Source organism: Cricetulus griseus, chromosome 8, assembly GCF_003668045.3.
Source record: "Cricetulus griseus strain 17A/GY chromosome 8, alternate assembly CriGri-PICRH-1.0, whole genome shotgun sequence".
Lineage (NCBI taxonomy): Eukaryota > Metazoa > Chordata > Mammalia > Rodentia > Cricetidae > Cricetulus > Cricetulus griseus.
The window spans coordinates 4,237,875-4,252,255 of record NC_048601.1 but is presented as its reverse complement, the minus strand read 5'-3'; the positions used below and the strand labels follow the sequence as shown (position 1 = coordinate 4,252,255).

Here is a 14,381-nt window from a genome sequence, read left to right as displayed (position 1 = left end):
AGGGAGCTTCAGGGGAAGAGGTTGGCAGGCCTGAGGGCGGAGAGCAATGTTCAATGGGCCCAGGCTGCAGCGGTTGACAGGGGTGAGGAGTGGCCCGGTGAGTGGCTTTCGTCCTTTGCTTCGGCAGAGTCAGGGTCAGAGCAATTTCCTTCTGTAACCCCCCCCCATCCCGCAGCTTTGGTGGGCTCGCTCGGATTCCAACAGGGCTTGGTCTGGTCGCCGAGCTCCGGGCCTGGTCAGATCCTGCACACTGTTGTCTGAAGCTACGGTTCTTGAAAGTAACAGGGGTTAAGGCAGAAGTTCGGGAGAGCGACGGCATCCCCCAGGAAAGCAGATTCTGTTTTCTCGTTAAGCCACGGATGCACCCGTTAGTCAGCCAGGCACAGAAGCCGTGCGTGCGCCAGGCCAACCACCTGGGAGAGCCGGCTTGGAAACCCGTCTTCTGTGAACCTCTGTAAAGATTCATTTCTCTTGCCGCATACAACATTCAGTTACCAGGTGGAATCGTAATCGTTCGCATTTTCATGAAAATTCCCTTTTAACGAGTTTTTCCCTCCTCCACCACCGTCTTCTCAGTTCGCCACCAGGGGGCACTGTTGGCAGTGAGATCAACAGGAAGGAAGCCGAGAATTTTGCCAATTTGTTTTTTGTTTTTGTTTTTTTTTTTCTCTTTTTACAACTTTAAATTATTTTCTTTCCGTCAGTAAATAAAAACGAAAATTTAAGAGCTACCCTGCCTGTAGTTTATGTGGACTTACATTTCCCACCTCAGACACTTTGGGACTTTTTGTGTGTGTGCTTTGCATGAATAAAAGGAATTGTAAAATGTATTTCCAGTTTTTCCCAAATGCTTCCTTTCCCCTGTAATGTCATACACTCCTGTACGTTCTGTTTCGAATGCTTCCAGCATTTGGAGACTCATTAGTTTTTTATTTTTGAAACAGCGAAACAATATTATTTTCCCAGTCACATTTTCCTGACATTTGCCACCACATCCCGGGGTGGCAAGGGGGCTTTTCAGGTTCTGTAGTTCAATTATTTACATCAGCTGGGATCCATTCTACACGCTGATGATCCCCAAACATGAAAATTACAGAGAAGTTCTCTGCGTTTAGGGGAAATGATATTGTTTACCGTAAAGTTCGCATCAAGGTAAAAAATCTGCTTGCTTCCCCCACCACCCTGTTTATTGTAGTAAACAAAGTAAGTTGTAAATAATAGAAATTATGCTTGCTCGTGCAAAAAACAAAAGGGGGGGGTAAGAGGTGGCCGTGGTGTCGTCGGTAGAATGTATTCTGCAGGGAAAGATCTCCTGTGTGGAAGCCAAGATCTGTGAGGTCTCCGTGTCATTTTGTCCCTCATGTCTGCATCTCTCTCTGTGGTGACATTCTCTGCTTCTTGGGTCCCTGTGGATGTGCCACCAGCAAAAGTGACAAAAGGCCCCTGTGACCTAGAGCAGGTCTCCTTGTATCCACGTGCCCAGGCCACCTACGGTGATGCAATCCGAGGTTCCCAGGTCTGCAGTCCTGGGGCTGCCTGTCTGTGGCATAGGATGCCAGGCCTGTGGACCGGGCACTCTGCGAGACCCGGCAGTGGTGCCAGCTGAGACAGTGTGTGCAGGAAGAGAAAACCGAACAGGAGAAGCAGAGGCTTATTGAACTTTGAAGGCAAATGTTGCATTCCTGCTTGAACAGCTTGCCCTATGAGTCCCTCACAGACACAGGTATTTGCTGGGCCTTCTATAGTTACAAACTCAGCCTTGAACTCAGAGAGCTGCCTGCCTTTGCTTCCCACGTGTTGGGATTAAAGGCGTGAGCCACCACCAGACCCAGCTAATTTTTTATGTTTTAAGAACCACGCCAGTGGAAGATGGGAAGTGGCCCACAGGTGTCCTGGTCACATTTGTCAGCTTGACCAGGCTAGCATTATCTGGTAAGAAAAGCTCATTTGAGAAAAAAATGGCTCCATCAAATAGCCTATAGGCATGTCTGTGGGGCATTTTTTTGATTGATGATGGATGGGGGCGGGCTCAACCCTCTGTGGGTGGTACCGCCTGTGGTGGTAAAGCAGACTGAGCAAGCCTTGAAGAGAAAGATGGTAAGAAGCTCTCCTCCATGGCCTCTGCTTCAGTTCCTGACTGTAGGTTCCTGCCTTGAGTTACTTACTTCCCTGGATGATGGACTGTAGGCTGCAAAATTAATGAACTCCTTCCTTACCAAGTTAATTTTGGCCAATGTTTTATCACGTAAATAAAAACTAACAAGAACAGTGAGTAGGTGAGAGCATTGCTTTGTAATTGTGAGGACCTGAGTCCAAATCTCCAACACCCACATGAAAGCCAGGAATGGCTGTATGTGACTGTAACTGCAGCATTAAGGGGTGGATCCTGAGAGCTTTAGGGCTGCCCAGCTTAGGAAACAGTTCAGAGAAACAGGTTTCAAAGCAATCAGGTGGGGAGCAACGGGGGAAGACAGCTGCTGTCTTACTCTGGCCTCCGAGTGCATACCGCCACACTTCCACACACCACATAGACGTATTCTTACACAGGCACACGATGGAACCCATCAGCAGCAAACTTAGAGATTACACAGGTGCTGGGTCTGTATTCCGAGGGTACACCCAAAGCTGCTGAGCTCCGTGTCCAGTAGGGTTCACACCTTTGAAAATAACCTTGGAGCTGACTCCAGGCGATCCCTGGCTCCTGCAGGGACATGTCACTGTTCTCTGGGTTCACAAGTTAGCCCATAGCAGCCCTAACACATTGTCACCAAGGTTCGGCTTGCATTTAGTTCTACTCACTGGCCTGGGGACTGCGAGGGAGCTGCTGGAGGGTCTAAAAGGCACAGGTCCTATGACGCTTGGGAAGACTCCTAGAATCCTCCAGCACAGGGAAGTGATGGCGCTTACTGTGTTCCTAACTGGCTTATCACTCACATCCAGATCACGAGGAGCACTCTTACTGGCTGGCTCATCACTCACATTCCCTCTCTGTCTCTCTCTCTGTCTCTGTCTCTGTCTCTCTCTCTTATGCTGAATATGGTGTGAAAAGACTTAAGAACGAGTATGAACAGATTTTTCTCCACAAAGGGCACACTTTCCCTATTCTGAAAGAGGGTGAAGGGCTGTCCCCTTCAGTCCAGTGGGACATTGCATTAGCAGAACAGGTGGCAATTGAAGGCTGTTCCTGTTCCTTCCTGGCTTCAAGTGTGTTGAGGGTACCATGCTTCATTATTTCCCCCGCCTGCCTGTAGCTTGAATTCTAAATGGTTTTAGCAATAAAAACCCGGAGTTAATGGTGAAAGATCAGAGAAGCAGAGCAGCCAGCCACTATAGTTCTTACTTCTACTGAATCCTCAGACCAAGGGGGCGATCCTGTCCCTAGGAATCCTCAGACTGGATGCCATGAGCTCCTGTCTCCTCCCACCTTATATCCCTCTCTCTGCCCAGCCAGATCATTCCTGTCTGCACCTCCCAGTGTTGGGATTAAAGACGTGGCCACCACTGCCTGGCCTCTGTGGCTAACTAGTGACTAGCTCCGCACTCTGATCTCAGGCAACCTTTATTTGTTAGAGCACAAACAAAATGTCACCACACCTGTCTTTCTGATCTAATCATTTTAGGACTGTCATGATCTCCTGTCTCTCCAAACTCAAGTCCCAGCTGCACCCACTGCTTGGAACATAGCAGAGGTCTTCTGGGTAAAAGGTCATGCTCTTGGGGGAGATTCCAGCACAAGGAATGCTCATTGGTTGTTGTGAGCACTGCTTCCTTCAGCTAAGTCTCCCATGGCAAGCTAGTCATTTACCTGTGGAAGGCAAGGGTCTGTTACTCCTTAAGAAAACAAATTTTTTTTTAAATTTTATTCTTCAGTTTGTAGTGAGACCTATGGTCTATCATCATCATAGGGTTTCATGTCATAACCTTAAGCAGAATCCATGTAATTATTTGTAGTTCTTATGAAAACCATGCAGAAGACATACTGGCCTCTGTTGTACAGGTGAAGGTGGACCCTAGGGGAGGGCCATAGACCCAGCATCATCTTACCAGAAAGCAACTGGGTGAGCGCCTCAGCGCAGAGTGAATCCCCGCTGACTCCAGAATGCCCTTCCCACTTCTCCCCAGCCCCGCCCCCATGATGACTGTGTTTCTATGGGCAGAGGCACTTCTCAGTCTCCAGGCAAGGTAAGAGCACATTTACACACCCTTCTGTGGGAAGGAATCTACACCACACACTGCTAACGGCTTGTTTGTTCTGGGATACACTTCAGTCTCGAGGCCTTAGCGGAAGGCAGGACTTGGTGGCTCAGTGTATACTAGCCGTCCCCTGCTACATAGAGGGATAATAAGGTCAAAACAGCAAGGCCACACATCGCAGACCTAAGGCTGACCACTGACTGACCAGAGGGACAAGACTTTACCATGACTGGCTGCCTGCCTTTGTCTCCCCTCCCTACACAACCTGCTGGCTAAAGATGAGATGTAAGTTGGATTTTTTTTCAATCTCAGCTCCCCACTGTCTCAGGCTGACAGCTTATTGAATAATACACAATAGAAAGAACTGACTCCTGGTTTTTTGCCCATGGGTCAGGTGGCACAGATCCGATTTCACTACAAGGTGATTCAGAATAATAAAAAAAAAAAAGCTTTGTGGGTAAATCAATCTAAGAAAGGCTTTAGGTCTCCCCTCCACTGGAGGCCGGTACTGCCAATGAGCCTGTTAGAAGTTGTGCAGCCAAGATGTGTTTAGTAGAGTGTTCCTAAACAAGCTTTTCCTCAGCACCTCCCTCACTTCAGTAAATACAGTATACCGTAGGCAGCCAGAATTACGTGGGCACATTTTGCACGGAAGAGCCCTGTGCAACGTGGTCCTGGACTCGGCCGCTCACATCCTTGCTGAAGGTCACCTCTGCATTACTTAGGAGCGGCTCTCTGGAGGGTGCTGCCACAAGAGACAGCAGTGTGGGCTTTACTAATTGCATTGTTTCAAGTGGAAGAAACACGCATTTAACAGAATGGTAGACGGAGCCATTAAAATGATAAACATAGCAGGGAATAAACAACATAATGAAATGTATTTTTATGTCAAACGTATTTCCTTCCCCACACTGTGATGAGAGCCGCTCTCCCCACACCAGTGAGAAGTCATCTGGTACCTGGTGGCACACAGGGAGGGAGTCTGCTCTGAACCGACAGGCAAGTCTACAGCCGAGAAATTTAAACCCTGCCTACTTGTGCAGAGGTCAGAGCAAGTGTGTCCCCACTGTGCTCGGCTTCCCTGCCCTGACAACTTCACACAGACTGTCAACATTCAAAACATCCTATGTTAAAAAAATACACATTTCTCTCTCCTCTTCTCTCTCTCTCTCTCTCTCTCTCTCTCTCTCTCTCTCTGTGTGTGTGTGTGTGTGTGTGTGTGTGTGCGCGCGCACGTGCACGTGTGCTGTTTTATCTGTGTTTTTGAGATACAATCTTTCTATGTTGCTTAGGTTATCCTCAAGGTCACTCACTAGTAGCCCATGCTCATGAAACTAAAGTTCCCAGACAAAAGCTAACCCCATTGATGACTGTCCACGCTGATTGACTACTGTGATCTCAGATGGTAGAAATGTTGTAGGTGAGGAGTCTAATTATCTAGCCATTTTCAGTCCTCTTAATAGCCGTTCATTGCTAATCCCTGTGTCTGGCCTAACATAAGTCTTTTCGAATGTACAAATAGAGCCCCTAGCTTCCACCAACACAAGGGCCAACATGCCATCAGGCAACACTGAGGCCCACCTGCCTGTGACCTCTACTTAAGCCTCATGTCAGTACCCAGAAGATGAATTTGGGGTCCCTGAACCCTTTTGTTTGTTCTTCCTAGCACATGGATTAAATCTCCTCACAGTGGTGTTTTTGTGCATTACTCTCGTTGATTGATGTGTTGGGCTTGCTGGGGCTGTGGGAAGTGGGGCTTTGGCCCTCACTGATTACAGAAGGATCTTTGTGGAAGACATCAGTTTGTGGCATTCAATTTATAAATGACATGAGGAGCATTTCTGGCTTCAGGACAAGGACAAGTGTCAAAAGGTCACTTTGAGTGTTTCTACTTAAAACCGCCTGACCAGTGTTTATCTCCTGCTCTTCTTGTTTTTTCCAGCATCTCTGTCTGAGGTCATATAAAGTACCCAGAAGCCACTTTGTGCCTTGGAGGCAGCTAAGTGCAGAGCATTCAGGGAACCCTGCCTTTGCCCTGCTCCTGCCCCCCTTTCCTCTGGCTTAGTCACTAAGGAGCACCTGTGAGCTGTCTCCCTCCTCTTCAAAGTTGAAGCAACAAGACAAGCCTCTACCTTATACCTACAGTTAGTTGGCTTGGCTTCTAGAAGTTCCAGATCGGGACCACCCCAGGTGAGGCCAGCAGCTCATGAGGTCGAGGCTATAGTTTGGACATAACAGTTGTCTCCTGAGACCAGCTTGTCTCTGTAGGCAACAAGAACTTCCTAACGACTTGCAGAATTAGACTGAGATGGGCTAACGGAACGCTCAAGTCTGCAGACCTCGGCCCCAAAGACGAGCTTCCATGTCTGGACCCTGTTGTCTATGCCTCGAGTCTCTTGCAGGTTTTCACGTGGCTCACCTCTCCATCTGCCTGTGTGGCCAATCTTAGACCATTTGGGAGCTGCGAAAGTTACGGCTTTTATGCCAGAACTGAGGTTATAGGGTTACTGGGCGTGTCTTTGCTTCTCACCAGGAAAAGTCAATATCACATCTTTGAAATGGCAGAACCAATTCATTCCTCTGCTGGTTATGTGAGAGCCACAACCAGGGCCACCCGTGCAGAGAGTCTGCCACAACTCTCTGGTTGTGAATAGTCTCAGTGCAGCAGGTTAATAATAGCCAGAATCATCCCAAGATACCTTTAATCTCCTAAAGTCATTTATCACCAAGCTCTCCCCTCATCTAGTGTCTGAGTTACTCTTCTGAGCTGTGATAAGTCGCAACCACTAAGGCAGCATATAAAAAGAAGTGTTTAATCTGGGGGTTATGGTTACAGCGGGCTGAGAGTCTGTGATGGTGCAGCTAAGGCACAATGGTGCAGGCAACTGAGAGCACACATTCTGATGCACAGTTAGGAGGTAGAGAGAGGCATGCTGGGAATGGGGTGTCTTTTGAAATGTCAAAGCCCATCCCAGTGACACGCCTCCTCCAACAAGACCACACCTCCTAATCCTTCCCAAACAGTTCCACCAACTGAACACCGAGTATTCAAATACATGAGTCTACGGCGGCCATTTTCATCCAGACCACCACTGTCATCCTTCCGACTGTCAGGTTACACATGATTTTATTCTCTTAATTTTAAACTACATTTTGTGTGTGTGTGTGTGCACGTGTGTGCATGTGTGTGTGTGTGCACGTGTGTGCATGTGTGTGTGTGTGTGTGCATGTGTGTGTAGATGTGTGTGTGTTCATGTGTGTGTGTGGATGTGTGTGCACGTGTGTGTAGATGTGTGTGTGTGTGTTCATGTGTGTGTGTGTGTGGATGTGTGTGCACGTGTGTGTAGATGTGTGTGCACGTGTGTGCGCGTGTGCGCGCGCACGTGTGTGCATGTGTGTGTGTGTGCGCATGTGTGTGTAGATGTGTGTGTGTTCATGTGTGTGTGGATGTGTGTGCGTGTGTGTGTGTGTGTGTGTGTGTGTGTGTGTGTGTGTGTGTGTGTGTGTATGCATGTGTATGCTCATGCCACAGCTAGATGTGAAGATCAGAGGATAATTTGTGCAAGCTGGGTCTCTGTTTCCAGGGACTGAGCTACAGTCTTGGTGGCGAGCGCCTTTATCTGCTGAGTCATTTTTCATGTAAAATATATTAACGCAGCAGCAGACCATATCAGACAGCACCTGAAATCTATGGCAGTATCTCAGCGTTGCCAAAACCCACCTACCTGATTTCCCCACACTTTTGTTTGGCTAATGCACTCATTTATTAGTATCTTTAATTGCATGACTATAAAAGTTCACTTTGGCTCAGAATATACAATCTTTCATTCTCTTTGGAACAGAACTATAGTTTTCATTCACACTGAACTTACAAAGCCAGATAAAATATTCTATTTTTAGCTAAAAAAATTACAATGATGAAGCTAAATCATAATTGCAGCATTCTTTGAAAAGATTTTAACTATGTACACACAGACACACACAGACACACACACACACACACATATATATATATATATATATGTGTGTGTGTGTGTAAGAGAGAGAGAGCGGGGGGGGGGGGTGTCCACTGAGTACAGCTGCCTGCAGAGGCCAGAAGAGGGTTACTCCTTGGAGCTGGAGTTGACAGCAGGTGTGAGCCATGTGACATGGGTGTGACTCCTGGAAGCAAACCCTGGTCCTCCACAAGAGGAGGACTGGCCCTCACTGCTGGGCCATCCCTCCGGCCCCAGCGGCCAACAGTTTGCTCTGCTGTTTTAACCTCAGAGTGGAGTCTGCTTATCACCCCAGCTGGCTTCCTCATTCTTTTCTTCCTCTTCCCCAGAGTGAACTTGCTTATGTTGAGCTTGCTTATAGTTTTCTAACCCACACTTTACAAATCACCAATACGTAGTCATAGTTTGTGTACCTGGAGGTAGCATTGTGCACACACACGTTTCACCGGCGTGTCTGTGAGTCAGGCTCAGTCGCTTCGGCTCCTCATGAACATTCCATGCTGTGGGACAACAATGAGCGCCACCCCACTGGTGGCATGGGAAGCTGCTTTCCATGTTTATTCAACTTCCCATACTTGTTTTCCATATTTATTTAAAACGCAGTGAGCTTGAGCTGGGGCTTTAGATCTCTTAACTGTTGAGCAGTGACTTGATCACATACCAGAAACACAGAAAGCCTAAGTGTAAGTGAGGAAATGAGAGACACTCAGCGTGGCCTCTCCCATGCTCTCCATTCCTGAGAAGACTCATTGGCGTTTATAAATATTTCCAGGGCTTTGTAAAATTTTAAGTGATGTCATTGGAATATGTTTTCATAATAATTTCTTGGGTTCATATATGTAAATGGCAATGAAATATATGGAGATGTCTTAACACTAGTTGTAGTGTTTTTCTGTATGCACAAGGCCCTGTGTTCAACCACACACACACACACACACACAAACACACACACACACACATACATGCAGGCAGACACACACAGGCATGGGAGCATGCACACAGGCATGGGGACACACACACATACAGGCACACAAGTACACACTCGCACGTGCGCACACATGTGTGGGTGTATACACACACACACACACACACACACACACACACAAACACACACACACTCTTTATGCATTGCAGATCCAGCAGGGAGAGCACTGAGTCACAGCATTTGATTAGTTAATGGTGGTGGTGAGTCACTAGGAACCAAACATTTTTCAAAGCCCTTGGCTGCTGGTTAGATGCTCTGCGTGAGCAACTGAGAGATGACATTTTGGAAAATGGGAAGAAAAGCATCCTGTCTTACCGTCTACCCACAGAAGGTGTTTGCCAGCTGCCTGGGGGATATTTTCATGCCTGCACACACTGCTCCATAGGCTTCAGACACCCACTCTTCTGCCACCGCCGGTGACAGGCAAATTCCTGTCTTTCATCCTTCAAGGCCCGAGTCAGACCGGAAGCTTTTCCTCAAGCACGATGTCTCAGGCCACCACTGAGCACTACAGTTGCTGGATCCCATCCTTGGTATTTTTGTGGCCTCGCTCCCTACATTTGCCCTCCCCGCCCTCTGGGATGGACCTGCAACCTTCTGAAGTATTCACTGTTGCTCTCAGTAGGCCCAACTCTCTCTCAGCGCTTTGTTCAATGGGTGTGCTTTTGTTTAAGTACGTGTTTGATATGCTCATGTCTACAACAATTCGTACATAGTGATTTATACTTGCTAGGTGCCAGAATAAGTGTGGGCTATGACTGGACCACAGTCTGACTGGGTTCTGCCCAGCGTCTCAAGAGAGTACCATATGGCTCACTGCTAGCCCGGAAAAAGCTAAACACTCAGAGCATGGTTTCTCGCCAGGTATGGTGGCACGCACCTCTAATTCCAGGACTTAGGAGGCTGCGGCAGGGGATCAAACTTTGAAGCCAGTCTGAGCTAAATAGTGAGTTCCAGGTCAGCTTTAAGCACTTTGTGAAATGCTATTTCAAAAGACCCAAACCCAAACCACCACAAAACAAGTATGGTTTCTTTGAGTACATATCACATACATGTCATCACAGTTAAAAAATAAATAAAATCCCAACTGGAATGAGTTGAGGTCAGTCTGCAGTGAGCTTGTGGGAGGAAGAGGAGCCCAAAGAGGTTAGGCAACTCTCCCTGTCACTAGGCTACTCTAAGGTGGAGCTTGGAACTGCTCTCAGCTGACACCAGAATGTTCAGGCAGAACACCGAGCAGCATGGCTTCTGTTTCTTTTCCCTTCAGAAGAGGATTCAAGGGTAATTTTAGTAGCACTTGATAATTTTATATGGAAAAATGAAAATTGCCATAAAAGATAATGTCTCAGGGGTTGCTTGAAAGCTAGGCTCAAACAAGCAGTAACCATACCTATTTATGAAGATGGAACTCATCCGTAATGAAGAAAACCAATATTTAGGGTAATTACATAAAAGGGTCCTTGTGGATAAGGGGAAAATTGCAGAAGCCTGAGAGCTCTTCACCATTTCCTGAACATATCTGTCTCCTGTGTTCACAAGGCACACCTGGACGCACACCTGGAGACGCACACCTGGAGACGCAGCTGTGAGGGACTGAGTGCGAGGCCACGCCATCAATTCTCCCCTCCCCTCTTGGCTTCAGTAGCAACACGAGCTAGTGGGGAGCTCCAGGGAGGGCACTTTCGGCCTGTCAGGCCATACCTGGAACAACGAAGTTCACAGCTGTCCCTGCCACACCCACCTGCATATCTGAAGCTGTGGTTTTTCCTTCTAACTGGACAGATGTGAAGAAAGGAGTCAGAGGGGCAGAGGCTTTGGGGTAGGCCCTGTGTGCACCAGGCCCCTCCATGCATCGCCCTGACTTCCTCCATCCCACCTCCCCCTTGGCCTTGGTGATTTAATTGTTCATCGAGGAATCCCTGACTCCTGACTTCTGCCACCACTTGGCATCTCTGCCTGTCATCGGTGAGGACCAAGTCACACATACCTATCAGTATCTCAGAAAGGCTTTGGGTCCCACTGCCATTTCTGAGCTCAGAGGAGTTTCAGGCTAGGGAGAGGAGGAGCCTCCCTGGTGGCTCAGGAAACAGAACCAGAACTAGGAAGTGCAGGACAATTGGTGCTCTGCACTGGGAGCTCAGACAGAAAGAGAAGGAAAAGGGTCACAGCCCTCCCATTCTCTCTACCCTAAAGCTGAGTGGTTCCAGATGGACTGCAGAGACAGCTGCATGGACCACACATTGACCAGGCCTTCACAGGATGCGGATATTCTAATATATATCACTTTGGTATGTTTTGTTTTGGTGTGCATGCATGTGTGCATTGTGTGTGTATTGCATGTGTGTGTGTGTGTGTGTGGTGTGTGTGTGTGTGTGTGTGTGTGTGTGTGTGTGTGTGTGTGTGTGCGTGTGTGTGTTGTTTGTTTTGGTGACAGGGTCTCATTGTATAACCAGGGTGGCCTTGGCTGGAGGTGTTCCTGTCTCAGCCTCCCCTGTGCTGCGATGACAGGTGTGGCCACTAAGCCTTACTTGTCATATACCAACTCTCTTCCCTTCATTGTCCCCACACTTGCCCCCTGTCTTGCTGTCATGGTAACAGAGTGGTTACAGGTAAACTTGACATGGAAGGACATGTCAGGACAGCAAAGGCACAGAAGGACAGCCAGGTGTTAGAAATGTAGACACCTGATGTTATGAATATTCTTTTAGCCTGGGAACAAGAGCTTTGTGACCTCTGAGCTTTCTGTTATGCCAGAGAGAGTCCTAGAGGAACAGGGCCAGGAGAAGGCATACACATACTGTGAATATGTAAACACACACACACGCACGCACGCACGCACGCACGCACGCGCACACACACACGCACGCACGCACGCACGCACGCGCACACACACACACACATCTATGGGAATTGACTGGGTGGGCTTACCTGGCAGGGGCTGGGTAGTCCAATGATGCCTGTCTGCCCACTGAAGAGGCTAAGAACCCAGCAGCTGATCAGTTCATGAAGCTGGAGGCCTTGGCCACTCTAAGCTGGTGCTGAAGGGCCAGGAGGTCCCTGGGAGGTGCTTGTCGTCCATCTATGCTGGGATGCTGAAGAAACGAGAGGAGGAGTAGACACACATTCGTCAGCAGGAAGTGAAGGCAGCCGGGCAGGGGCACGGCTAGGCAGCCCACCCCTTGCACTCTGGTTCTGGTTAACTGGCCGTTCTCATGTAGTGGTTTTCAGATACGCTTGGCCCAACTTTTCCATCTGCAGAATAGAAAAATAAGCCTTCTTAAACCATTGTGAAGATTAAAACAGTCACAAGATGTGTTGAATATGCCGGAGACAAATGCCCCCTCTCTCTCGCTCTCATGGCCACCCGCTGACTGTAGCCTCTCCTACTCATCTCTTCTTGGGAAGCGTGGTGACGTCAGCTACTAAGGTCTTCAACAGTTTAAATTTGCCATTCATTGGTGACATTTAAATACGCAGAGAATAACATGTCCCTGAGCTGGAGAAATAAATTAAGGCTGGTATGGACGAACTCCCTGTAAATTCTCGGTGAAATGGGAGTTGCTCGTGTTCACTGTGGCAGCTGGTCACCCATGACCTTAGACTGACGTGGGGTTCATCACTCTCATGCTTCCCACAGGCGCGTCTTATAAAATCCTAAAGATATATTTTCCTCCAAATTATTGTGCTGGCTTAGCAGAAGATGAACTGTCGTCTGCAGAATCTTCTGGAAGGAACAACATGGCACCGTGGGCTAACGTTTGTGCATTTGGAAACTTGAGGACAGCTTTGCTGGTATGGAGGGCTCTTGATGCCATAATCTATTTCTGGCTTGGAAGAAGAGCATTGAGGCTTGTGTGACAGACTGTGCCTCTCAGGTCCTTACCTCATCTCGACGTCTAGCTGTGTGTGCCGGAAGCCATCTGCCAGACTCTCCTTTGCAATGTCAGGCCTAAGTTCTGCCTTGACAGCTGGTAAACCTGGAGGGGCCTTGGATGGTCCAGCTGCACATTTCCTCTCCGTCCCCCACACCTGCTCAGAGGTTCAGTACCCAGCTCCAGCAGACGTTCTCACTGAGAGGACCAGAGCTAGCTCCGGCCTATCACATCCATGGTAGAAACCAGGGTCAGTTTCCCGATCTCTGCACCACGAAGCTGGTCCCCACACGGTCGCCATTGTTCCTGAGTGGGCTCTGTAGAAGCATAGCACGTCCTTCTCCCAGAGCTGGGGGTCTGTCTGATAAAGTGATGCTGATCTGCTTTTCATAACCCTAGAAAGAGACTGTGACCCTCAACAGTAGGGAGAACAAGAGGTGGCCATTCAATGCCAGGGCTGGCTCACAGGCACTGCCTGGCAACACCTTCTGGTCTAAGGGAGGAAGCTGGCAAAGCTACCTCTACAGTGATTCCATTGGAATACGTTTTTTTTTTTTTTTTTTTTTAAGTTAAGTTAAAGCCTCCTAATATTCAGCTCTAAGTGCAGTTCTCACCCTCACCAAGAAAACTTCTCCTTGCAACAGATGAAGACCATTGCAGAAAGCCACAGCTAATCAAATGCAGAGAACAAGAGATTGCGTGGTGCCCACGCCCAGCAGGTGTATATATCAGCCATGCGACTCTGAACCCAAGGATCAGGGGCCATTGTGGAAGAGAGGGAAAAAGATGGTGAGAGATGGAGGAATAGAAAGTTTGCTGTGAGATTATGTCTCTTAGAAATGTCAGAAGCTAAAACCATGAAGTCTTACCAACATGGCTACCTAAACACTGCTTGAACAGGGATGACAACAACGGGAGGCTGATGGGGACAGGGGAAGCTCAAGAGGCCTCAGCCTTAAACAAAGAACTTTTGGTACTAAGGAGTGTTGAGGGGGAGAAGGTCTTCCCCAGGGAAGAGCGCAGCCGGGCTACCCAGCGCCATCACCCCTAAAAACACAACAGAGTAACATCACACAGACTGAGTGAGCAGGCTGTCCTCATGCATTTATGTAACAGCAATTAAAAAAAAAAAAGGCCATGAATTTGAAAGAGAGTCGGGGTACATGGGAGCGTTTAGACAGAGGAAAGGGAAGGGGAAATGAGGGGATGATAATCTCAAAAAATAAAAGAACTTAAGGGTCTGAGAGGGGAGGAAAGCACAGTGTAACTGTCTGTGGACTCAGCCCAGGATGTTGGGTTCACTGCTATAGTCTCCCTCTCTCTCTCCCTCCCTTT

General features: G+C 48.2%; 1 protein-coding gene across 1 annotated transcript in view; it reads right to left on the bottom strand.

Annotated features, from left to right (window-relative positions):
- Positions 1-4,823: 4,823 nt before the first annotated feature.
- Positions 4,824-14,381, bottom strand: part of Lmntd1 (lamin tail domain containing 1) — a 59,088-nt gene continuing 49,530 nt past the window's right edge. The window contains exons 10-14 of the mRNA XM_027430190.1: positions 13,319-13,441; positions 13,058-13,203; positions 12,103-12,151; positions 10,876-10,948; positions 4,824-4,939 (exon numbers count right to left, since the gene is read on the bottom strand). Coding sequence (XP_027285991.1) covers positions 4,824-4,939; positions 10,876-10,948; positions 12,103-12,151; positions 13,058-13,203; positions 13,319-13,441 — 507 coding nt within the window. The remainder of the gene's footprint in view (positions 4,940-10,875; positions 10,949-12,102; positions 12,152-13,057; positions 13,204-13,318; positions 13,442-14,381) is intronic.